Source organism: Neopelma chrysocephalum, unplaced genomic scaffold (genome assembly GCF_003984885.1).
Source record: "Neopelma chrysocephalum unplaced genomic scaffold, ASM398488v2 Primary Assembly neopelma1_60, whole genome shotgun sequence".
NCBI classification, from domain to species: domain Eukaryota; kingdom Metazoa; phylum Chordata; class Aves; order Passeriformes; family Pipridae; genus Neopelma; species Neopelma chrysocephalum.
The window spans coordinates 11,946,713-11,973,886 of NW_020897715.1; the positions used below are offsets into that span (position 1 = coordinate 11,946,713).

The 27,174-nt window shown below is 41.0% G+C and overlaps 1 protein-coding gene across 32 annotated transcripts in view; it reads right to left on the reverse strand.

Annotated features, from left to right (window-relative positions):
• Window positions 1-27,174, reverse strand: part of ZBTB20 (zinc finger and BTB domain containing 20) — a 503,503-nt gene that overhangs the window by 33,608 nt on the left and 442,721 nt on the right. For 26 of the 32 annotated variants that reach the window (XM_027681156.1, XM_027681153.1, XM_027681152.1 and 23 more), the window contains 2 exons: window positions 26,095-26,191; window positions 18,735-18,922 (listed from right to left, as the gene is read on the reverse strand). Coding sequence is in view for 3 of the 32 variants with exons in the window: in XM_027681145.1 (XP_027536946.1) it covers window positions 18,735-18,922; window positions 20,580-20,686 (295 nt within the window). In the remaining 29 variants the exon portion in view is untranslated. Of the gene's footprint in view, window positions 1-18,734; window positions 18,923-19,044; window positions 19,149-19,365; window positions 19,497-20,579; window positions 20,755-26,094; window positions 26,192-27,174 lie in introns of those variants that run through there. The other 6 variants (XR_003533828.1, XM_027681145.1, XM_027681143.1 and 3 more) reach the window with 3 other exon arrangements.

Below are 27,174 nucleotides of genomic sequence, written 5' to 3' on the forward strand. Positions count from 1 at the left end.
GACTGCACTGTAAAAAATCACATACAAGGGCATTGGTAAGAAGACATCATTTTTGTAAGGCCAGGAGTAAATTTTGCTACTCATTTGCAGATGCTCAAGTCCTGAATTTTTGGGCAAAAGCAAATGAAGACAGGTGTAGCTGGGCCTAAATTCCAATCATATTACTGGGCCTATCGTTTTTTCTGGCTTTAAAAAGCTTAGAGCCAGCCAATTATAAACACTGAGCACACGGATTAAAGCTGGATTTTAAACTGTTTGGATGTGGACCATGCCAGAAGAGATCAGAATCTTACTTTAATGACCCTAAGTTGTTAATGCAAAGAGTATATATGAAAATGTGATTTCTATCTAGATTGGTATTTTAAGGAATGTGGATCCTATGCTTCACAGTACAGTGAAAAAAACTGGCAGTTACTTTGTAAAATCCAAATCTGGTTCAAGATTTAGGCTGTAAATGTTCCTAAAATCCCACGCACAGTTTTGTCTGGGTTCTGGTTTAGAACATTTGCTACCCAATAGTGACAAACAGTCCTCTGAAAGAACCCAAAGCAATAAGTTAACATGAGCTGTCCCCTTAATTTTTAGCATATCCCAAGTTCTGACTTGCAGCAGAATGTCATCATATAAAAACAAATGTTTTCCTGCTGTTATTTACTTGACAGAAACTGGAAAATTACAGACACTTACTCCAAGGAAGATTTTGTCTTAGTTTGGCTGGATAATCTAAATAGAGAACAGTTTAGAAAAGCATCTAACCAATTTGGGTACAGAGCCAATATAATATTCAAATTTAACTTTTACAAGTGACTGAAAAGTAACTTCTTAATCTCTCTATCCACTGTTCCCTATTTTCATCTTGCTTCCTTTGGTTTTAATGCATTTCTATTTCCTTTCCTGTTCTTTACCATTTTTAGTTCTATTCAGATTTTGATGGGCAGAAACTGTTTTTTTCACCTTTTAACTCTGAAGAACCAACTGCCTTTGGAATAGTAAACAAATAAAATAATATTAATAATTTTCTTCTCTTAGCATTTGTAGTACCTACATCACTATGGTTCCTAGAAAAGCGTGCAGAGAAAAGTAATGCTAAATCACCACTAGTATTACAGACATTTTATCTTGAATATTCCTACCTAAAGCTACAACCCCTCTTGCCACAATTACTTGTCAATGCTTGAGGATCCAAAAGGAAAATTTGGTAAGCAAGCATGAGTAAATTAAACTAGCTTATTGTCACTGTCTAACAGAAATATACAGGCAAATAAATAGCATTGATAGCATTGAAAGCAGTGCCTTTTAGCCCAGCAACATCTCTCTAGTCCACCCTAAGAAGTGCATTACATCTCATACACGGGCACTAGAACACTATTCACTGCAATTTGCAGGAAAATGTGACATCTTCCCTGCTCTGCCTTTTCCTTCCCATTTATTCACTTCTGACATCTCAAGCACCCTCTATTCTGGTGGTTCAATGAGAAACCATCTTGGACACAGGTGGTTGTTTTAATTCTTTGAAGTAGCTAATGATAAAAGGGAAACACAAAGGTCAGGAACTGGAAATCATGATGGGGCCTGGCTGTCTGAAGAAGTCTGATGTTAACAGATGTAAACCAACCAGTACCAGAAGGGCACTAATTGCCATGTGTGATTAGCACACTGCAGGGATGCTCAAACAGCAGAAGCAAGGAGGAAACTACTAACAGTATGATGGAGGTTGTGAAATACATCTGTCTTGTTCATAAGCTTAGCCAGGAAACCAGAGTTATTTCCTCTGATGAGACTGACCATAGGACTGGAAAAACATCTTAGGCATTCAAATGCATTGCAACTATTATTACACAAAATAATGTACAGAAGAGATGTATTTCCTCCTCCTTCCAGACAGAGTAATTCTCCAAATGCCTACAGGGCAGTTCAGGATGCTTCCCTTCCCAACATGTCAGATCATACAAGAATCCAAAATGTATTTACATAAAAAGTCAGGCAAAAGCTTTGTTCTGGTGAAGCAACAGAAGGGTGGAAAATTAATGATAAATAGATGACACATCTTTTCAAGACCTACTGTAGGCCACAGCAAATGATTGTATAGCTACCCATTTATCTCTGTCTTGAGTAGTATCAATGACAACTTGTTTTGATCCTAGGACTGTCTTTTCACAGAAACATGACTTTATGTTCTGCTTTGTCAAATGAGGTATTTGATAATAAGAAATATGCAGCAGTCCAACTCAATAACCAAAAAACCCTACTTTCCACATACATGCACACTGTGGAATCTTCTACACATATCAGAGAGGCTACAGACAGGTCTCTTGATTTGAAGAGGTGCAAAGAAATCTACTTTTTCCTTTATGCCCCTTGGCAGATAAAATAATTTTGTGAGTGGAACTCTGAAAAATGCATCCTCAGGACAAGTTGTTTCCAGAAAGGTGTAATATGTATCATGAGACTGGATGACTTCTTGGGAAAGTAAACTCTGCCACTTATCCACAAATTTTGTACAGAAAGGAGGAAGGGCAAGGTTCATCTATAAGTTTCAACAGCCATTCTCACATCCTGGCTGTGGGAATCGAGTTGTGTAGCCACAGAGCATTCTGTTGTTAGATGGCTTGATAAAATCAGGCAGCTAGGCTTAAACATGGCACAGAAAAGAGGTTTGTTTGCATTGTTGAGAGTGATGTGAATATCTCTCCTCTCTCCTCTCTCCTATAGGAGCTGATTTAGGGTGCACCTTGTGGTGTAGGACCTGATCTGAAAACCAACTGAGTCACTTCATAAATGGCATGGAATGCTTTCTGTTGTTCCTGTTAGTAAAAACAGAGTTTGTCCTTAGGAAAAAAAAGTCCTTTCCTCCTTTACTTCTTCAAGTGAAATTGGAACATATACCACTTCTTCACCTAAGAAATAACTGAAATTTACTCCTTAAGGATAAAACAAGAAGAGTGGTGGAAGAGACACACAACAAATGGAAAAAAAAGGTAATAGAGATTTTGAGGATGATTATTCTAGGTCATCTTCCTTGACATCCAACACTGTAAACTATATCTATCCAAAGTACAGACAATCAAATAATTTGCAATAGTGTCAGAGACACTACTGCACAAACCACAGCAGTATGAAGAGCAGTTTTAACAAATTCCAGAGACTGGTCTGTAGCAAAACCCGCTGTCCCATGCAGATCCTCTCCCTCTCTGCAGGAAACTGGGTACAGATTTTTGTGGTTGAAAGCTGAAAGTCCAAAGGTGATGCTTCCCATAAAACGTGGACTTTCCAATGCAGGTTTGATTCTAAGCAAATGCCACATTCTGACAAAGGCTACTAGAGCCTTGGACAAGCCAGAAAGCGTGTCAGCTCTTCACAAGACCCAGCTATACACACGCGCACTCACCTACTCGTCACTGCACAGAATGCCTGGCTCAGGAAAAAGACTGCTGTCTCAGGCTCTTCTCAGGCCTGCCACTCTTCCTTTCTGCGAAATTCAAGTGGTCTTTGTTAAGTATCCCCCCCTTTTTTTTTGTCCAGTAAACATGATGTAGAGATCCCAATGGACTTGTTCTGAGAAACTCCTGTAAAATGGTTTTGTCCCCTTTCTGTGAAGCTAGTTCTGATTGGAGGGGTATTCACAAACCATATAGGAAAGAATGGGTGTGAAAATGCAAAGGCCATTCTTACCCAGATGGGCAATGAATAGGCATTTGCAGTTAAAAAAAAAAAAAGGCAGAAAAAAAAAAGAAAAGAAAAAAAGCCCAGACAACTGCACAGATTATGCACATTTGAAATCCTCCTGGGATACAATTTGAAGCTGGCATGGCATAAAGGTGAAACATATTACTGTGCAACTTTGAAAAAAGCTTCATTTGCCCGTATGCAAATGTACCGATTAAACTGTCAGGCTATTCACAGAAACACGCATGGAATTCATCCTCAACTAGTAAGAAGGAGTACAACGTGGATGGGAAAGGAAAAAACTTTTGTTGTGTAATACATGACTGAATGCTTAGATTAGTGTTTCCCTGAATCTCATCCACCCCTCCTGCTGACTTTTATGCTATGGGCATTCAAAAGAAAGTAGGTTTTACCATGACAATAACAACGACAACCTCTCCAAGTACAGTACCAAAGGGGAAGGCAATGGCAGAAGGAAACAGCAGGCAGTGGACTCCTGGAAGATGCTATAGAAAATGTGGAAGTGCTGCAGTGAGGTACATCGAGCATGGCCTGAGGCAGCTTTCTATTTGCCACGGTTACCATACACAGACCTACATAAACTAGAAAGTTACAGCTTGCAAAGGTGATTTTTTTTTCCAAAACCATAAAAAATGACCCCCAGCAAACACATGATGTAGCAGAGATAAAAAGATGTACAGAATACTGAAGACTGAAGGCCAAACACAAATGGCTATGCTGTACATTTTTAAATGCATTGAGAAAGGATTTTTTTTGTACAGCCACTAGATGTCCCTTTCTGCAAAGCCAATTGCTGGCAGCTTTAATGTTCGTACCTGAAGGATATCAGAGACTTTGATTTTCTCTAGTGTCCTTTAAAATCACAGTACCTCAAAGCTCATTGCACAGTAATGACTACCATTTCTAGAAACACCCTGATGATGAATCCACCACAGCTACCGTAACTCAGCAGTAGCTTCGTGCATAGCCTGCACCTGAAGCAAAACTGCCTAGGACACTGGAATCCAAGCTCTTTTTGGAAACTTATTGTGTGTTCTTTCACAGGAATTACTAGCAGAGTGAAACCCAAAGATTCTGTCTTGCTTTCATACTTACAAGGGAAAGAGAATAATCGTCTCATATCCTTGAGAACTGGTAGGCTTGCTAAGATATATAGATTAAGTTTTAGCCTCAATCTTCTGCAGTAGCATTTAGAAAATTGTTTGGCAACCCATCTCACTGGTACTAAGACAAGATCAACTAGAACTAGCTTGATGTATTTGCCTAGTTTGTCTTCCTGACAACCTTCTCAGCCCTTGCATTAAGAATACACACTTTGAGAGAGAGCAGAAAAGTTGGAGGTATTGTATCTTGCACAGAATATGATAACTTTATATTCTTAATATCAAAATGACAAGTGCCCCCCTAGTTAGGAGAACACCCTGGCTAAGACAAAGATGTAGAAGTTAGGCTTAGTAGGCCTTCTTATCATAGAATCATAGAATCAGCTGGGTTGGAAGGGACCTCCGAGATCATCAAGTCCAACCCTTGATCCACTACCGCTGCAGTTGCTAGACCATGGCACTAAGCGCCACATCCAGTCTCATCTTGAAAACCTCCAGGGACAGAGAATCCACCTCTCCTGCTTCTGAAGTTGTTTCTCTCTGCATCAGTAATCCAGCCACTAGTTCCTGGGAGCACAACAAGCCTAACTAACCCACTGCTGCTGGAGAAAAGCATTATCATCTACTCCTTACTCTCTTCCTCTACCATGAGTGGTTTTGGAAATCTCTAATTCTTGGTCTTCACACCAAGTGCTGTATGACCACAGCCTTCTGTTTGTATCAGAAGGATGCATTAGGTTCTTCAGATAGTCATCTAGTCTACTCCCTTTCCTCATGGTGGGAACAACTTACCTACACTATCTCTTCAGTAATTTGTCTACCGTGTTTGCAAAAAAATCAACATTGTGGGGGATTTCCACTCCCTCCCCAGAAAGACTGTCTGCTATCTTTCTAGCAAGAAAGATGTCTTAGTATTTAACTTTGATTATTCATCGTTTCCTCCAGCAGATAGAGAGAACTATTGACCACTTCCCTCTTTATTGGACTCTCTCATATATTGAAAGGTGCCTCACTTTTCTTCTTTAGACCTAACTTTTCCAGGAAATACAAATTCAGGTCTCCAAATCATTCTCACTGGTTATAGGTATTCCCCTCATTTTTATCATCCATTTCCTTTCCAATTTGTCTTTCTTTCACTTAAAATGCAACTCTACAGTGGATAAAGTACTCTAGCTGAGGGAGGTGAATGAGTTGCCTGTTTATCATCATATATGATACTCTTTAAAGACTTTACAGAATAAATAAACCAACCAAACAAAATCCTGTTATCAAAACAGATTTGCCCTAAGAAAGATATATATCAGTAAAGAATCCTTAAGTTGGGATGAAAATCTCAATTCTTGCACAAATACAACAGTTTAGTGGAAATACAGCATTTCCACCACAACATATGAAAACTACCATAGCCCCAAAATTTCCATAGGAAGTTTTTTCATTTCCATACATTAGTGTGTTATATTCCAAACTTTGCACCATAACCATTGGTGCTTTCTTCAGCTCCAGTGACCTGATTTATCCCAACTGAAAAAGCTTTATTTTCTGTTGTTCTAAAGTTAGTTACTCCAAAATGAAACTGAATTAACAGAGCAAAATTTTCTATATAGTGTTTCCATATACAAAATTAGTCCTGCATCATGTTCTAACTCTCTGGGACCAATTTAGTGGGGCAACATTTCTTCCACTCGAAGAAGTGACCAGAATTCAAATCCTGAAAACCTGGTAATGGTTGACTTCTCAGCATATCTCAAAGACAATGGAGAGGCCATTTTAGTCACTCCTGCTCAGACTGATTCTCCTGAATACTTGGCCTCGTTCTAAGCAAGAGGAAAAGCTTATATGGAGTTTCAGGAACACAGAAGAACATTTGTATCCTCAGCAGGAGATCTGACCAGGAGTAGCCCTTGCTTTCTGTTGCTTTAAAGGTTTGCTGGAGTTTTCACCCAATCATCTGCTTGAACATCTTGAAATTCAGTATCTCCTTCTATAATATCTATCCAAAACAAACACCAGATGACACTACACAAATTGCCCTAACCCTACCAGATTGTTGTTAGAATCAAAATATGTAGCAGTCTACATTTAACAGGAAGTACTGCATTTTTACCAGTACAACATCTATTAATGTGTCAGTAATACACTCTATGGAAGAAAGAATCACTGCGTTCTGAAAGCTGTCAAACTTCTCTAAATTTCATCGCTAATAACTACATTTGTTTGAAAGACATAAATGCACGCACACACAAACAGAACCTTATTCTCCAAGAATAAAACATATCGAAGAGACAGCAAACAAGAAAGAGTTTGCTTAAACTTTGTTCAAGAAATAGACTTTTTCTGAGACTAGAGAATGTTCAGCAAATTTCCTATGGATGATTTATTCAGTTAATTGCCCTGTCCTTTTTAGCATTTACCTAATGATGAGATACCCATTTAACATAAAACTGAAGACTAAACCATAGGTGTTCTGTACATAAATGGCTTCTATATCCAGTGGGCATAAATCCCCAATGTCAAGAATAAAAACCTCTATTTCAGCCTACATGCTTGAGGAGCAGGCAGTGAGTCACCTTCCTATGCTTCGTCTGAAAGACCATGAGAGGTGTTCATCAGCACTAATCCTGTTTGCTCTACAATCCACAGGAGGCAATGTCTGTGCCTCAGTTTGCTCCACATGTAGAACAAGGACAGCATCACTCACCCCATCCTGCAGGACTGCCTGCCTTAATTAATCCTAACAAATTGTTCTGCATTCCTTGGATAAAGAATACTACAGAAAGATGAAGAATTATCTCCACAGTTCTCTTCAGATTTTGTTCTCCATGATTACCAAAAAGTTGTTTTCTTCTCAAACTGCTTAGTACTTTACTTCCTCTATACCTCTTTATGGTCAGCATCCAACTTAAAACTGTAAAACACCAGGTAAAAACTGCTCTAACTCATAGCAGTGTCATGACCAAAGCCTTCAAAGTGTTACAGCATGTTCAGCTATTTTTAAGTTAGAGAAGTACTACATTTTTAGTAACATTTTTAGCCAGGGTATTTACTTTTCCCACTTTCACTCCAATCTGTATACTTGCTATTTTAGGAATTTCAAAGATATTTTAAAGAGGGTATAGGCAAAAGCCATTTTTTATTCCTAGGCACATATTTGGGGTCCAGTCCAATATACCTCCACACTAAACACTGGCACACATATACACACACATTGCTTTTCTCAGGTCCTCTCTCAGACTTTGTCTTCAGACCTTGTGCTGCTACAGCCATGCCATTGTATCCCCCTAACACAGACTACATTGATGGGGGATACTTCTCCTGTAGGTATCTACAGCACCTCCAAGCAACATGTATGACATTACCAGAAGAACCTGAAGCTGTCATCACAGCTGCATTAACGGGGATTTCAACAGGCTGGCTATATCCTTACAAGGGTGGTAATTCCTGTGCCCCAGCCAGCTGCAACCTATTTATGTTAACAAAATATAAGCTTGCCAAATAGCATTTTAATGCTCTTTTTTAAAAATGTAAAGGGAGAAAACTATTCAACTGCCCTCTTAAATTTGGAAACAGAGAAACAACATGGCCACATGATGGCACCATTTCCTAGGAAGAGATACGAGGCCACGCTCATCCCTTCTTCAGCAGGGAACATTTTCATGTTCTACGTGAAAACTGTTTCAATCACACTCTCTTGTTCCCAGGGAGTCATGCACGATCCTGCCAAGCCCCAGCATGGTCCAACTGTTTTAACTGGCTATAAGTTTACAGCAGTTTGGCTCTTTAAAAATCTAGGTGCATCTATTGCTAGTTTTCCCTCACAGTGCCAGGTGCTGTTACTCAGAGGGCGTTTTGCACTGGCAGACCCGCAGCAAGAGAGCCACTGAATAGGGAAGAGGTGAGATGGGCCAGCAATGCTGGTGGAGTTATGGTGCAAGCACTCCACAAACAAAGAATAGGGGGATGCTTCTTGGGAAAAAAACCATCACTTTTTGGAAAATGTAGGCAAACAAGGTGATTTATTTTGCCGTTCTATGGTCCTGATTAAAAGATTACTCTAGTCCTTAAGAATACCTTCACCTGCTTTAAGGGCTTTTGTTTAAATCCTAAATAGTGTATTTCAGACTGAATACCCATAAGGAAAGTGGATAAGGATTGCTTTTGGTTATCTTGCTATGGGGGAACTGTATAAACTTATACCCTCTCTCAGAAATGTTGTTTAGGGAGGAGAAAGGGTTGGGGTTGGAGGTGGGAGCTGAGTCTGGAGAAGGAATGAATTAAAAGGATAATAGGTGCAAATATATTAAAACACGTCTCCATAAGAGACAACTGCTATTCCATGAACTCTTTCACGTTTGCCCTGTATTGTTAGGTTTTTCCCCCAGGCAGAAAGACAAGGAGGAAAAGCTTATCAGCCTGAGTGTGGTTAAATTCAGTAAGCCTGAAAGCCTGTGGGCTTTGGTTAAAAGGAAAATATAGATTAAAACCTCTTAAGGTAATTACCTGTTTAGAAGGTTTCTATTCAAGCTAGAATCCTCTACAGGGAGTGTTTGTAGCAGTCTGTTAGGAGAAGGGTGCGGTCAGATATGGGTGAGTTTTGTGGGAGAGCTGCTGCCTGCAGAAAAGCACTGCTTATATCCTGCATGGTTCCAGAGAAAGGCCTTTCCATGTAGGAGATTTTGTTCTGGTCACAAAACTACTGGTTGATGGGAGAAACAAGGGATAGATGAAAAATTGTAAATGCCAGTCCTCAGGGCTGACAAAAGGATTCTTTTATCTCTTCCAGTGACTTTATCTAAGCCCTGAGTAGAGGAAAGCTATCACATGAAAATGCTAGATTTTATTTGGTTATTTTTTCCATTTATCTTTTTTATCTACTAGTGAAAGGGTAATTGTCAACTAGTACAACTGGGTGCTTTGGTGAATATTTCAAGTTAGAAATACCGTGAGACAAATATTCATACTGTTTTGGACTGTGGCTTCTTTATTTTGAGTTTATGGGATGAGTGTTCAGGCCTGCTTATAATTCAGATTTAAATATCAGTGGGAAACAGCACATGCTCATGTCAACAATGCTGAAGGCCACAGGGAAAGTTTCTGTGCTCTGCAATCCCTGGGAACAGACTTATTTCCAAAATTTGATAGGAATAGAAATGTATGGCAGAATGCTTTAAACTAATAAATCAAGGAAATAAACAAGAACACAGCATTGTTGGGTGGCTGGATATCATCAGATGGATCTCTAGCATCAAATGTACCTTGTCAGTTCCAATGCTTCTCACTACCCCCCAGGGAAAAGGCCCTGGAATTACATGTATACACAAGCATACAGACATCAACAGGTGATACTAATGTAGTGCATGAGAGTTATTTCTCAGGTCTGCCTTCAGGCACATTCTACCCTCTACTCAGCTAAGAACATTAGAGATAGCATCTGGGAGTTTTATTTTGAATACAGGGAATATGCCCTGTTTTGAAATGTGGCGTAGGATCAAAACACAAGGTAGTTCTGTTAAAATTGACATGGTTGCCCAATAGACATGAAACTATGGGAAGAAGCCCCCTTCTCTGTTTTTATTTCCTCTATCATACCCCTTTTCACACAAAAATTGCTACTTTGTGGATTTTTTCTCTATCTGTGTAACATCAATAAATTACATGTTATCACTCCTATCATCTAGTTATAAAGAGCCTTTCAAGATTTTTAATAGATGCACAATATTGCTACACTTACATTTTCACTGGTTAAGAAGTCAAAGATAGCTGTTGTGAGATTACTCTTAATTTATACTACTTCTCTCTCATGGGCTTTCAAGAAGCAGCATTTCAATACAAGTCACAGATTGATACAGAGTATATATTGCACATCCCAGCCAGGCAGAGATCCTTTCAGTGTTTAATAAAACAAAGCTGGGATGAGTAAGGGTTCTACAATTTGTTTATCTTTTTTTCATAGGTGCAGTTAATTCTTCAAGGAGCTAATAGAGCTGTCAGATTACCTAGAGATCTTGAATTCTCTTTGTACTCTAATTCCTGAGTGGTAGATGCATAAGACTAGATCTCATGTTATTTTAGCCTTATAAGTGACTCTGTGGACAATGAAAATTGTCGCGGAAAACATAAATGAAAAGATGGCACAATGGCATCCCCTCTAGAAGCAACGTAATTGGCGTCCTTGGGAATCCAAATTCACAGTGCCAGCCAGAACATGTTGCTGCGGTCTGCAAGGCAAACACCATGACACAAATGAAGTTTAGTGACATTCTGACAGGCTTACAACTGACTTTCACCTATGGAGTAGATCAAACACCACATTTCTTGTGAAAATACAGTGACTTTCCCCCACAACATCTCCTAGCACACTTTATACACATTAGTAGGTGGCACTAAACAACACCTCGGTATTATGTTTCAGGTTCTCTCCCAGTACCACACTAAGGCTTCAGTTCAAAAAAGATTTCAATGAAAGAGCTCTCTTTGTTCAGCTGTTCAGTGGAGAACAAGGCAATAATTGTTTTTGGTTTTCTCTGATTTGGCCCTACCTTTTTCTAAAGTTACTGAGGGGGATCACAGCACAAAGATTACATGGCTACTCTACTACAGGCAAACAAGAGAAAAGAGGAGGAAGTGCCTAGGGAAGCTTAGAGGAAAAGAGCAGAAAGCTCCAATGCTAAACAGATCGCAGTGGTGAACAGGAGCAGAAGGTGACCAAGCAGGTCTTTACACCTGTAACTTTAGAGTTGCATAGTTTCAACAAACCAGGCAACTAATGCACCAGTCAATGTTTCTCAAACCATGGAACGTGACTCCCGAGAGAGATGTAAGCACTAAGCTACGTAGCATTTTAACAACCCACAGTAGGACAGAAGAAGATGTAGATATAGCTGCTTCAGTTTCCTTCAAACAAGAGTCACCTGTCAAACACTGAAGTGCCCCTCTGTAGACCATATTAGCAAAAAGGTGCATTTGGTTTAGTCTTCTCACCCAATTAGGACAGAGGAGATGACAGCAGTAGCATGTATGGCTAAGACAAAATAACAATGATTGGCATGATTTTGTTTGACATCCTTCAAGCAGATCACATAAAGTGACAGTTTTGGTATGTGCAACTTTGGGAAGAACAACTACTATAAGGAAAAAAAAAAGAAGAGGAAGTTAGTCAGAAAGGGTCTGAAAGGAAAAGATAAGGAAGTAAAATCCGTAAGATCAGCAGGGAGGTGGCCTTAATAATACTTTAATAGAGTCCCTATGCACACCCAAAGACAACAACAGAAAGATGAGGAAGTAGAAAATGCTACAATAGTTGAATAACAAGGTATCAGAGTTCACTAAAGCTGAAAATGTATTCTCCAAACATGGAAATCATGTCCAAGTGACACTAATAGAACTGAGCATAAACTGTAGCAGGCTAGATGTAAAACAAAGATTACATAGGGTAAAGAGGAAACTTAAAGAAAAACTCACTAAAGGCATAAAGACAAATACCGCAATAAAACATTATTTAAACATATCAGACAGAGAAAGTTTACAGGGGAACAAATGGTACCTGGGAAGTGCTGTAGATTATGTGGATTGATAGATTAAGTAGGCAAGCAGTAGATTCAGTGTGTTAGCTAGACTGCTGGTCTGTGAAAGCAGTAAAGGTAATTAAAGAGGTTACAGAAACTCTATAGTGGAATTGACATTATTGCTTTAATTTTCAAAAATGGAGTGTGATGGAAGAAGGTAAGCTATCTCAAGAGGAGAAGAAGAAAGCACTGCTCTGGAGACTGTTGTTAAAAAAAACCCCAAACCAAACACAAAACCCCCATTACAGAAACAAAAAACATGAACAAAATCCCCAATAACAAAAAAGTACTGGAAAATCTTCACACATTGAACAGTGACAGATATTTGTACAGTATTCATCAGTCCTTCATTTCATGAGTGAAGCTGTTGAAACACTCATCCAACATATAAAATAAGGATTCTCCTGGAAGACCCACAACTTAAAGAATGGTAATAAAAGTCTTGGAGGAGGCAGACTCGGAAGACATGAACAAGTAAACTCAGACTGCAGATATCTTACTGGACAGTTAAAGCATGCCTTGGTGGCTGCAGCATGACTTAGAAACAGAGACACCACAGTATTACCAACTCAGTCACCTCAAGAATGGAAGCTATGGATCTGTAAAGATCAATAAGCCTTATCCTTTTCCCTGCTATTTAGAAAGAATAGATACACTGCAGACACATCTTCAAGTTCTTTCCTGAAATCATGAAAGCTCGTACTTGCATGGCAGTTTTAAACCAAAGTTGAGATTACATGTTATCACCGAGAGTTCTCTAAATGGACAGCAGTAAGAAAAGCGCTGAATAACACAAGAATTGACAACCTAGCATCAAGCCAGTATTAAGGGGTCATCAAATAAGAAAAATCAACATTTAGGATAATTAGACAAACTTTCAGAGGAGTCTATGTGTTAGAAATGTGATTTATGCATCAGTGAAACTTAGGCTCCAAAGTCACACAGTTGCTTCTGAAAACATACTCACTGACTTCATAACTGCAGTACCATATGCTATTAGTCATTTCTCAAGAGAAGAAAAGCCCGAGAGACCAACCTGACAAAACTCACTTAGTGTACTGATTAGGAATGTAGAGACCAGTTCCTATCAGTACTACAACGTTTTACACTGCCAATTCTTCAGTGTATTGTGATGACTTTTTCAACAGAGGCAGGGTGAGCTCTGGTTTTGCATAGCTGTACTTGTACTTACGTCTGTCTCTATGCAACTCAAGCAACATATATCTGCATCTATGAAAAAACAAGTAATTCCTGACTGATATTTCTTTGAGAGTTTTACAGACACAAATGTAAGTGTACAGGACATAGAAACCACCTACAACTACTAAAAAGCAAAGCATTTATTAAACAAAATTTCAAATATTCTTCAAGATGAAAGTATAATTAAGTGTTGTGACACTAGTATTTGAGAACTATGGGTACCCTTGCTTTCAGTTTAGCTTTCTACGGAAAAGGCCTGTATCATTATTATTATTATATCATCTAAAATAGATATCTAAACATACATCATTTCTTAGGTCACCAAAAACAACCTAAAAATATTCAGCATTAGCTAAGACATACCATACACAGATTAGCAAAAACACAGATGAAATTACTATTGACATACTGTCTGACTATAAACAAAGAAGCTGTTAGAATCACGGCCCCTCTTCTCCTCACTGGGAGTGGAAACCATTTGAAAGCTCCAAAGCAGTTCCTAGGGAATCATAGCCAGATATTTCCAGAGGGAGAGGGAAGACCATAAGGGCACGTAACCATTCTCTTCCTGCCACAGAACCTCAAAGAGGAATACAGGAAACCTAAAAAGTAAAGATGAGGTCAAACCACCTTCAGATCCATCTAGCCTCTATATTAGCCCCAGGCAAATCAAACCTGCAGATTCATGGGAAGAGAATGGTAGGTTCCTCTAGCTGCTCAAGAAAATGGAAATCCAGAGTTTCCATATCCACTCTCAATGCTCTGTGGAGCTCAGGAACCTCATGAGCTTCCCTCTCTTGACTTTCCCTGCCACGCTGGAAGGCTATGCAGCCACAAAATCATAACTTAGAAGGAAAAAAAGAAAACAGACTGCTTCAGAGTTCCCATCCTGTGAAAGCTGGAAAATGCTGGAATTAGACCAACTCAGACACGTTACTTGAGCATGTAGGGGCAAAAAGTTCAGATGTAGTCTATCACTGACAGTGTTTATAAAGTGCGTTCTACTTAATGCACAAAAACTCCCTGGTCCCTTGCTAAAACATAACCTTAGAGAGTCCTCTCCTGTTTCAACATCTTGCCAATGATTGTTTAATGGATTTTTCAAAAAATATTCATGCCTTACTTTCCTTCTCAACTCATTCCTTACCAGAATCTCAGGTCTCTGCAAGAATTCTGTGTTCTCTAAAATCATAAAAATTGCTTCAGAAGTTTTTCCAGTGATTGTCCAACCTGTTTCTCAGTCCCATGGAAACTCTTCACAAAGATGTTGCTTTTGTCTTGTCTGGAACAAATTCCTTCACAGATGGACCATCCAATATCTAAGAATAACTCTTTTAACTATCAATAGAGACAAAGAGATTCAGTTGCACTGTTCCCGTGGGATTCCTTTGAGTTTGGACACATCTGTTAAGATGCATACATCAGAGCTTGAATGAAGTTTTTGTCTGATTGTATCTCTGAGAAAGTTTCTGCCAAAATGATCTTATCTCTTGGTACTTGCAGAACATATATAGTTATAGATGCTTTCTGAAATGCTCCTGAAATAAGTGGCATATACAGATCAACTCAGTTTAAATACAGCCAAGTCCTGATGACTTTCTTCCTCTCAGCAAAATCTTCAGAAGCTTTACCTGAGGCAGTTCAGCCTTTGAACAAGAACCCTACCAACTTAATGCATTCTCTATCCACAAGCAAGGAAATATGTGAAAAACTGCATATAGCACAAATCTCATATGCTTTCCTTTGTTTTTTTGTAACCTTTCCAGAACCTGTGCTTGTCCTTGCAGCTTTTTGCACAAACACCTCTCTTCTGGGTAAGCAGCTACATCTGTTTGTGACAGCTGAGTAGCTAGAGGTATAACTCAGCTGGAGCTCTATCAGCTCACTCTATCACTTAATTCCAAATTAATTCAAAGTGGTGCTTTTTATCTGCCAAGCCCTCCATGAAAACAGTTACCTCAGGAAGAACCTCTTCCCCTAGATTGTTTCTCCAATTGCATTGCAAGACTTAGCATTTCCCAAGACTGAAAGAGATGGAACTGGACACAATGCATCCTAGGTTCTGGATTTTGCTTCAAGGATTCATCTGTGCTGGAAATATAATGCTCAAATCCAGAATGTTAGGACCCAGTCCTACAAGTGTGAGAAATAATGCAATTTCATTTGGAATAAGTGGCACCAGAAACAGCATGTAGAACATACCATGCTACAATAAACCCCTAAATTAAATCGGGCGTCACATACGACTTCAGGGTTTTTCTTTGCTAAGTATTCATATCAGTAAGAGTGGCATTCATACTATTGCTTAGGCTTTCTTCACCTCTGCCTTTTACAGCTGAAGAGCAGATGGCTATCACAGAGTTTTTATTTCCTATGCTTGGAAAAAGTATTTTGATCTGAATCATTCCAAAAGCACCCTGATATTTTAAAGTAGATTGGCTTCTGAATAATTCTCATAATAAATATGTGGTGTTGTTTTCTGCCAAGCACTAGTGACTGTGCATGCAAAATGGCCAGTGAAGATTTCAAACTGATTTGAATAGGTGGCCCATAAAATCCAAGTCTTTTTTCCAGACACATGAATGAGGCCTCATGAAACCATCTGCACATCTGTGCATTTTTCCAAGAATTGATATACCCTACCATGCTAACTCTTTCTGGGTGTTTCCGATATTGTCAACAAAAATTTCTCCCAAACTTCCTATCTAACACTAGTTTTTAAGCATTTTTATATTATTTGCCATCCACTAGAAAACTCTCCACCAGAATGAAGAATGTCCTTTAAAAATGAAATAATCTGCCCAGCTGTGGGGGAAGAGGCAGTATGATAGTCTGGGCAAGAGAGGAGAAGCAATGTTGTACTGTCTAGAAAGAAGAGAGAAGGACAGGAAGTGTTGGTGGTCCAAAGAAGAAAAGCATCGCCACAGGTGATGGAGAAGGAACTTGTAATGACAGGCCTTTTTTAAATGTTGGGAGCCAAAAATATTAATCTCTCGTGTCAAGGAACATATTCCAACAGTAAGTCTTGAGGCAATATTAAAAAATACCACAGAACATGAGAGAAAGCTATAGTAAATATACAGTAAATATTCATCATGCCTCATTTTAGTTCATGTGAGAAACTGGCATTGCTATTTTGCAAAGGCATGCCAAATAATAATAAGATGCATACCATCCCAAACAAATACAGCCTGATAAAGGTCATAACCCATCATAAATAATGGAAGTTTTTCTATGGGTTTCAAAGCACATGGAATCAACTAACAGAGATCAACACCACAAGAGGTCTTACCATTCCCTGAATTTTTGCAGGACTCTATATTTTGGGAACTAAATTTCAATAATTCATGACAGGACAATATTAATGGTGAAATTGTTATTAAACCTCTTTTCTGAAAAAAACCCACACTTTCAGTGTGAAAGGAGCATCTAACCTGACTTTGCAGTTTATTCATATTTATAGAATCGTAGAATTCTTTAGGTTGGAAAAGATCTTTGAGATCATCTGGAAGATGATTTGGGAACATTAAAAACTTAGGAGTCTAAAAGATTGTCCACAGAACAGGTAGAGCATGAAGAGCTGCCGGCTCCACCTCCCCCTGCTGCCCTCTGCCAATATTCCTCACCCCTGAACTTGGCCACCTCAGAAAGCAAAAGCAGTTCATTCTCCAAGTTCCCTACAATCCCTGCTGGCCTCTGTCCTAAGGTTGCTTTCATGGGTTTCCATTTGTACTGTCAAAAAACATCAATGTGAGGTTTCAAATCCCATTTACTAATGAACTCTTTCATCTTTGTGAATGGGATAAAGGGATTCTTTGTTTGAAAATAAGGATTATTTCTTCTTGTTGTTCTGCTCATTTTTTGCATCTTTTCACAAGCTTTTTGTTTTCAGAAAACATTACAAGACAAAACTGCACCCCAGTTTTAACAAAGAGCCTGACATCTCCAATTTGAAGATAATTCTTGCATAGACCAAATTGCATGCTGCCTGCTGTTCAATTGTTTCACATCTCTTTCTTCTCCCCAAATCACCAGGTGAGATTTAGGAAAGTTTCCCCAATGTTTACCAGCTCTATTAAAATCAAGATCTCTCACAGAAGCTCATAATGAATAAAGTCAGAAGCCAACAGGAATGAATTGCAGCTAAAGTGATTTTGATAGTGATGATCCCTATAACCCAACTGCTTCCAAGCTTGGCCCTGAGGCAGGATTTTTAAATTAAAAAAAGAAAAGAATACACATACTTTTTAATCTGATTTTTTATTGTCATGCCCTGATTTTTTTATAGGTTTTTGCAAAGTCTGGTTGGCTTCTGAGCTCTTGAAACATGGTGTCATCATCTTTCTTCTTTCTCCCCCCTCTTGTAAATTTTACAACATCCTAAAACCACTGCAGGAGAGGTAAACTATATATTCTAAAACTAGTGAATGCTGAGGTTCACAGTACCCTGCACATTCTTGACCAAGAGACTTCCAGGCAGAGACCACTGTGAAACGACAATGTTTTGAAGAGCTTACAGGGTAAGTTATGACTTTCCAAAATCTAGTTTTAATCATTCCCTCCCTTATTTTTGTATTTTTTGGCAAAATGGAAAAGAATATTTTTAAAATGCCAATTAACCCATGCTGAGTAATCTGAAAGTGAATGCACTCAAAACAAGGGCCTTAAAACTTAACAACCAAATAGGTCTACAAAGATTTTCCAGACTCTCACAGACTGATCCTCTGCACAAAACACTCCCCTTTCTTCATGGAAATCCTTTACAATCCTGAGTGTCAGAGCCAGACACTTGTTTTCTACCACTGCATTACAGCACAGGCTGAAACCCCCCAGTCAGCAGATATGCTTGGGTAATGAGAAGCATGTGATTACCTGGAGAGGAGCAACTACAGTTCTAGTTGGACAGAGGCACGCTTGAGGGATCTTCCCTTTTTAATTTGTAAGAAGCAGCAACCTGACCCAACAACATGGTCTCAGCTTCCTCTGCTCGATTGCATTATCACAACCTTAACAGAAAAATGCTCTGTTTCAGTGGTAATTCCCAAAAACAGAAAAGGTAAGCCCTGAGGAAGTCCTGCTTATGACATTAGGGAAAGAGCATCCCACTAGAAAACTTGGTCCACAATAGGGAACGTGTTTTCAAGAACCCCAGCACAACCCAGCAGCATGTTGGTGTACTCACAATCAGATGACCCTGTGTGTGCGTGCAGGTTTGTTGGTGAATGTGGAAAGTGGATGAGGGCCGGGCTCAGAGACGGAACAGCTTCAAGGTTCAGGCAGGGAAGGCCCGGCTTGGCGCTGCATGCACCCGTCTGAGTAATCTCATTCTCCTCAGACGCCTTCTGGTTTTCAGCTGTCTTGGGTTTCTTCCTGAAAATAAACAAAGAGACCTTTGAAGGGACTGACTGCATATTTGGGAAAAGGCATTTTTAGAATCTGTTAAAGATAACTTTCTTCCCCCCCCCCCGCCCCTTGCCTCTCTTTTCCCTTACAGGGAAGGAGGCAGAGAAGACTTTCCTCCATGCTTCTTGTTTGGAAACAAGCTGCTCCTTGTTTTGACTCTGATGCAATGGCCCTGAGACTGTGTTACAGCAAATAGGCCAAGCACGAAGCTCCTCATTCTGCCCCTACTGATGACATATAAAATGAAACTCGTCCCAGTGGTTTAGACAGTCGGAGCTCCATTTGACAAATATTAACCAAGGCTGTAGCATTCTGAATAGAGAGAGTTATACAGAAATCTAACAGCATTGTCTGAAAAGCAAACAAATATGCAAGTTTCCAGTTCAAAACAAATCAGTGCAGAGACTCACTTTGTAGGGAAAAATGCTGAAGCAATTTTGAGATGCAGAGGTCATCTAAGTAAAGCATGAAGACTTGAAGCCTGGAATAATGGTCTGTGAGCACTGTGCACATGAGTTCTCAACACCTCCCTTGATCCAGGACCTCCAAGGAATTAAGCCTCAGTGGTACATCATCAAGCAGGTACTCAATCACCACCTTAGCTTCCACAGATGGAGAAACTGAGGTATGAGGTGAAGTGGCGGGTTTTGGATCGCACAGCGAGCACTCCAAACAGGGTCTCTCTGTTTCCCCCGCTCTGTTACACAGGTACAGGTGGTCCCTCCTGTGCTCCCCGAGGCCACTCGCTGCCCAGCCAGGGGCACTGCTGCCCTGGCCCGGGGCACACCGATGGCACCCCGGCAAACATTCGGCAGTCCCCGCTGCGCGCCAGGCGGAGAACTGTGGTCACACTTGCAAAGGGAGCAACAGGAGGTGCGGAGGCCGAAGCCATCCAAATAAAACGCCGCTATCTGCTGCTAGACACTCGAGGTGCGAGCAGCGGCGGATCCCCCGGGAGTTGGGGGGTCGTCCTTCCCGGGGCAGCGCCTCACAGTGCTGGGCGACCACGGTGTAGGGGCAGCGTCCGGCCCAAGCAAGGGCCATCCCAGAGCACAGAGGTGTTGCTGGAACCCAGGCAGCGCTGCCCTGCGCCCCGCACACATAGTCCCGCTTCCCACCTGCGGGCAAAGCCCTTCCCAACAGGCCTGGGCTCTCCTCCTTAAGGGCCAAGGCGGGAGCCCCTTCTTCTCGCCCGGCCTTGCCCTCCTGCACCCCACCCAGGACGGGCGGCGTGCAGATGACACGCCAAAACACGGCGTTTGAGAGCCAGAGCGGCCCTCTCTGTAACTTTATGTTACAGCAAGGCAGGCCCCGTTCCCGCGGGGGGCGAGGAGGGGCAGCCCGGCCCGGCCTGTTACATAAAGGCGTTACATAAGGGCGGCACGCCCGGCCGGGGGCAGGGCCGGGCCCGCCGCCATTCCCCGAGGCGGCCGGCGGGGGGCAGCACCGGCCCGGCCGCCCGCCCCGGGGCGAGGGGCAGAGCGGGCAGAGAAACTCCAATTGTAATAATAAAGAAAAGTTAAACGGAAAAAAAAAAAAAAAAACACACCCCCCCCCCCCCCCCCCCCGCCTTGCAAAGCCTCCCTCTCCCCCAGAGGTGCTGGGCCGGGTTGGCCGTCGGCACCTGCCTTGGGCTGCCCGGCGTTGGAGGGATGCCCTGGGCAGGAAAGGGCGCCCGGTCTCAGCGGGACGGGGTTCCGGGGCGCGGCCGGGGAGCTGAGCTCCGCACATGAGCCATCACCAATGCGGGTCACCGATAACCCCGCAGCTGCCGGCAGCCCTGATGTGTTTTGTCTTACTGGGGCTACAAAGCGCCATGCCACGGGATGAGCCAACTGTACTGCTGCTGTGAACTACATGTCTATAATCAATATGCTCAAAATACACTGGCTAAAATCTAATCTGATTTTAAACAATAGCGCATGACTATATGGATATTACTTAAAGTTGTAGAGGTATAGAAAGGGGCCGAACTGATTTAACTCCATTTTAAATAGAAGGAAAATGAAACCATTTAAAAGTGTATTTTTTTGCACGAAGAGTAAACAGAGCATCTTGTCACTCCAAGCTTGGGCATCTATCCGTCTGTTCCCCGTTCTGTCATGGGAAGGATCCATCTCTTGCAACGAGAATGAGAATGCATGAGACATAGAGCTTGTATGTGGGCACATATATTTTGAAGTACATGGACTGCATATGTTTCGTTTGTAACAGTCTGCATGGATCCTTGGCATACGAACTCTGGCATACCTTCACATGCCTCATTTCCAGATCCCATGATGTTCTCATGTGTAGCCAACATGCACTAGGGACTGCAGGAAATCTGTGTGTAAAACAATGGGGTTTTACAGCATTGCTACCCAAGCAGCTTTCAGATAGCACAGTTTTTTGTCCAGGCACCAAAGGATGTATGTAAGGTTGGACTCTGGATGCACAGGGTGATGAAGTTCCTAGCACCTGGAAGATGAACTGCTGTTTTTAAGGTATGTTTTCAGCTCACAGTTAAGCCAAGTTACATGCTTGGAATACAGCCTCTGACTCCAGCTCTATCCACACACAAAGCCACCTACCCTGGGCAGGACATGGCTGTTATTTGTAGGGTAGGGGCTTAGTCCAAGTAAACATGACTTGTCAGCCACTAGCACAGCCAGAGTTGTGCTGTTAGACCAAGCACTGACTGATGCTTCATCCTGTGCCTGATCCTGTGTGTGCCTCCCAGTCCTTCAAAACTCATTACAGGGATAGGTTAAAAAATGCTATAGCAACAGGTAGTAACACCAAGGAGACTGTGCAAAGGACCCCCTGCTTCTTCCTTTCCAAAGCCTACTTTGCTCTTAAGGCTGACGTGTTACCAAGATGCTCGTGTCATCACTTTTCGACATCAGAGTCCTGCAGCTTGATGACTTGTGCTTACTAGGATGGTAAGAATAGCAATGCTGCTGACTGGCACTAGAGACAATACCTCTCCACAGCAGTTCATTTCTCTCACTGTTTGGACATATTCGGCATCTCAGTACCACCTGAAAGGAACACAGGCTTCCACAGGAGAAAGGCTGAGTAATGGAATCAGCCAGGTCAGTTAAGGATCTAAAGAAAACTTTTCAGAAAAGAAAAATCCTGGAGACACTGTGATCAAAACTACCTATGAAGAAACCCAAACCAAGTTCTCCAGTCTGCAATGTCTGACTGCTGTTGCCAGCAAAGGCAAAGCCAGAGCAATCCTGCTGTTGCTGTAAGTATATTGCTATTCTTTAGTTCTACCTTATCACCCATATAGAAAGCTCCTATTGCTATGATCTTCACCTATATATTCTAATTAAATATTCTTACATTCTCTTTCATAGTCTACTTCTATTGCTATGTTATTACTATAGTCTTCACACGGAGAGTTGGTAAGTGCTGAATCAGGTTGTGGTACCTCCATCCTTGGAGATTTTCAAAACTTAATTGAACAAGGCTCTGAGTAACCTAATCCAACTTGGAAGTCAGCTCTGCTCCAAGCAGGGAATTGGACTAGACACCTCCAGAGGACCATTCCAACCTAACTTTTTTCTGATTGCACACTTCTTCTATGAACACTTCCATCAGCAAGCTCTCTAATATATCTCCAAGTTCCAGAAGCTAAAATAGCACACTAACCGTGGAAGAGTATGACTTGTTATAGCTAAATGAAAAACCCTGAAAGAACAAGTGTAAGAGCGAGAATGAAACAAGTAATAAATATTGTTCATGGAACCTTCCCAAAGTATATGTACTTATGTACCATCTCTGGACTTCACTGATTGGCAACCCTACGTGACTATTTCAGTAGAAAGGGTCAGTCTACCTTGCTACTTTAGTTCTAGTGATTATGTTCTTCTCTACAGACTAATCTGGAAACAAGATGTTTGCTATTTACTTGTTAGTCAGGGCAATAAAAGTTGCAACTTATTTGCAAAAGACTTGGGAATGTGCTTTTGGAGCAAGGGGCTCCATTCTGATATCCAGTTATCTCTGAGCTCCTTCTCCACACACACGTGTGGTGCATTACAGGTCCTTTCCAATACTGCACTCATTCTTAAAATAATCAGAGGGCCATCATTGTCTTTGCTTCTTGTGAAGGACAGCAGAAGGCCAATATAGCAAAGAGATGGCACTTCTGTACATGGACCTGTTGCACAGAATATCAGAAGTTGGGGACAGAAAAGATGCTGACCTTTCTAAGACTAATGTGAGTCTAGAGGATCACTGCACAATTCGTATTTGCTACTGATTTACAAGAGATTTATCCAGTCCACTTCTAAACATCCTACCTACTCCATCTCTTTAAATTTGCTGTCCTATGTCCAGGTACTTTTGTTGGTATTCACTTTCACCATTCCCTTATATTTATCGTGTTTGTTTTCATTATGTTAATTTACACCACTTAAAATATATTCTCTTTTTTCTTCATCCTATGTTCTCCAGTACCAGTATCAGGTTAACTGCATCCACTGTCATCCTGGAACTGATCTGTGCATATCAGTACTTGCCAGCTCATGTGTAAAGCAAGGTGTACAATCACTACCATAATTTTATTTCTGTTTGCTGTCAGTATCTTCATTGCACTGAGATATTCCCTCCTGTCCACATACTTTAACACTGCACTATCAGACAACAAGGTCTCAAGTGGGGGGCTACTCACAGTGATGCAGTGACTGCAATGATCTGGGCACTGGCTGTAAACTAGAATTGGCTCCTTTCTGTTTAATTTGAAGGCAGAATGGGTAATATTTTGGATGTCCTAACCTCAAAGCTATCTAGAAACTAATTACTACTTCGGAGCTTTGGAATGCCTTTAAAACCCCTGCTACACTTCCCCTTTCTTGCTGCCACTCTTGCATACAGCTTTCTCTCCCTCAACCCTCTACTTGCTCTCCACAGTTGATTTCTTTGCATGTATCTCCCTTCCAACCATTGGAATGAATTTCCCCTGGATGAGTTAACACGTTCTCAGAGCAGGGCCAGCAAACCAGGTCCCTGTCAAAAATAGACAATGTATGTTGTACTTCTCACCCAGCAGCTATAACTAATGCTTGAACCTTCCCTTACAAGAGGAACAGCTCTCTATCCTGCAGAGACACCAGGTTAGCAATGAACAAATTAGCTCAGGTATTGGAGTCAGTGTAGCCGCACAGAACCCACAGTAGCATCCTGGCTCTCAGGGGAAGCTATGATAATGTGACTGCATGAGAATAATACTACATAATGAACAATAATGAGGCAGTTTTCAGCCTCTGAATACAGGGAGGGCTGGGTCACCAACCAGACCTTTGTTCATCGCGTATTAAACAGCACGGAGGGAACACACCACAGGGTTGCTGATGTTGTTATGAGTGTTGCTGCTGGCTGAGTCTGCCCACCCATGTTCCAGGCATTATTTCACCTCCTCACAGATACAGCATCACCTTACAGTAAGTGCCCTCAGGTCAGAGATGCCTGTAGTGTCCAAGCACTGCACTTAACTCACTGGTGTACAGTTTGTTTGTAACCTTAGTAATTCACAGAGGCTATATATAATTGAAAAAAAACCTCCAGCTTTTCAGATCCTAAAAATAAGAGTGTGAAAATAGTTCATGTCTGATTTTAAGTAATATTTTTCCTGAGTGTTCTGCTGCACATTCTTCCTCTGCCTGTGTGCGGCTAACACAGCTCCTGATATCAGTGCTTATCACTGCCAGTGTTGTGTCTCTTCCAGACATGACATTGACAATACATATTTAGAAACTGACGAAGTAAAGAGGGAGAGAGATGAGTACAATCACAGATTATAAAAAAAAAGGCTCGAAAGAACAACAAAAAGCACTGAAATCTGCCCAGAGACCTCACCTCAAAATTCAGGGCACTCTGAATGCCAGAACTGAGGGTGAAGCTTCCCAAGATGAGCTCGCTTTACCTGAGCCATCACAGTTTTCCTGCCAGAAGTGTTGTTCAGTAGTTAAAAGTCCTGCACAGGCTGACTGCCTGAATATTCACAGAGCTTCTCTGATGATTTTGCAGCCACATTGATCTTCATGCTGTTACAGCTACATGACTGGCAGTTTGTTTAAAATCTCTGATTGCAAGTTTGTGTCATACAATGGAAAACACAAACTCCTGAAAACATCGCCATAAAATGTAATATGAAAGAGAAATCCCAGCAGAACACTGCAAAGCAAGAATGGGAGGCATGGAGAACTGACAAGAGAGACCCAATGTTCTAGTGCAATAAAAGCCTGGAAAATTTAATCAACACAGAAAAGTAAAATAAACTCCAAAATCCCTTACAGGAGACTGATTAACATAATTAAATTAAACTCAGAGATTAAGTTAGAGTGAAATTTGCTGTGGTTTTTTTAGGCCTGAAGTGGGGTTTACATGCCCCCAGATTTGTCTGTTTTTTCCGTCTCAACCACAAGTGTCATGAAAGTTGGGTCCCAACTACAAAACTTGCCTGACTTAAAACCTCAGAGTATCTCAGCTACAGCAACACTGTGACAATACTGGCAAGTACTGAGAATTGATCATAAGAATTCAAAAATATGGGATCTACAGGGGAAAAACTGCAAATAACAGACAAGCGGTCATTTCAGAGCATAATAAAACCACAATGCAAAGTCAAAATTCTCTCAGACAACTTTACCTATATAATCCAGCCAAATCTTACTAATCATAATGGCCTTAAATCATAAATGACTCAAGGCCTGGAAAGAATAGTGTAAACCTTTAAGGAGCTGCAGTAGATTTCATCTGTATTGCCTGAAACACCAGCAAGAGAAAAGATGTCTCATTAAAAAGTTATAAGAATAAAAAAGAAGATAAACACTCCAAAGACAAACATGGATGAACCAACTAGAACAGCATGAACTAGAGCAGTAAGTAGGGAGAACCTGCCAAACTAAAAGATACAAGCAGATCAAACCAGCCATTGCTGAACTATGCTGTGAGGCTATGACTTAAATATTTAACAGTTTTTTATTGACATACTTTTTGCCCACATATTTCCTTGCAAATTTCAAAAGCAAAACTTAGTTTACCCTCATCAGTAAGGCTTGCAGGTGCTGCAGTTTGTTTTTGTTTTTTTAAGATGTCTTTTTTTTTGCTGAACAAGAAGTCTTTTATAAGAGATAAAATATACTTACAGTGGTTTCCAAATGGTATCACTCTTCAGGTAAATTACTCCAAGCCTTGAACCTAGTGCAGACGTTCATTGGGGCAGGGAACAGAGAGAGGCTGTGTCTGTACCAAGAAGAATCAAAAGGAAAGGTCAGGGGCAAATAATAATTATTTAATAAGAGCAAGAAAATTTGCTACAACGCTAACTGGCATTCTCCACCGTCAGTACAGCTGGCTGCAGCCTGGTAGCACCAGATTCTTCCTGCTTCAATCCCTCCAGCTCTGGCTGCAAATTACCACAGAGTCAGTCCCCGGTTATCCCAGGCTGCCCATGCAACTAATCTGGTGAAGCAAGGAGGAGAGGGAGGATTAGACAGCAAAGTGGTATCAGTAGGATTCATTCTGAGAAGCGGCTCACTCTAATGCCATGAGCACGGAGCAGTGATGGGAGAGCTAGCACAAACCTGGCATACTCAAGTGCATCTCATCAGAACAACAAGGCTAGTCCTGTTCAGAGGAGCAAAAAATGCTTCCTCAGGACTAAAAGGCAGGAAAAGGAAGGAAAAAATCCTCCTTCGTGTCTTTTGCTGTCTTCACATCACAAAAATGATGGCTCATATCAAAGCAGAAACCCCACTTATCAGCCACCAGGCCTACCGCAGTGACACCAGAGAATTAACTTATTGTCAGCCTTGCAGGAAAGATTCAACTCAGCAGCAGTTTTATCTCTGAAATCTGAGCTAAAGAGAGAGTTGGAACCAATGGACTAATATAGAAAGGGATCCACAGAAAAACCTCAGCTCCAATATTTATTAGACGGTGATTTCACCATCCAGACCTAAGCTTTTGGAAGTATTTACATTTTTAGGGGACTTGAATCCCTCTCTAGACTTATAGAACTCTGCCTTTGCTAGCTTCCTATGATCCTTGAGTGGTTCATTGTGGATGTTGGAAGTATGTCTGAAGTTAACATCCAGGGACAGAATTAAATCCTGCTTACTCCACTTATGCAAAGAACTCCTGGGACATCATATACAGTGAAGCCACTGGTGCTATTTCCATGAAGAAATGATTTTGCCTACTCTGATCAAATAAGAAAAGCAAAT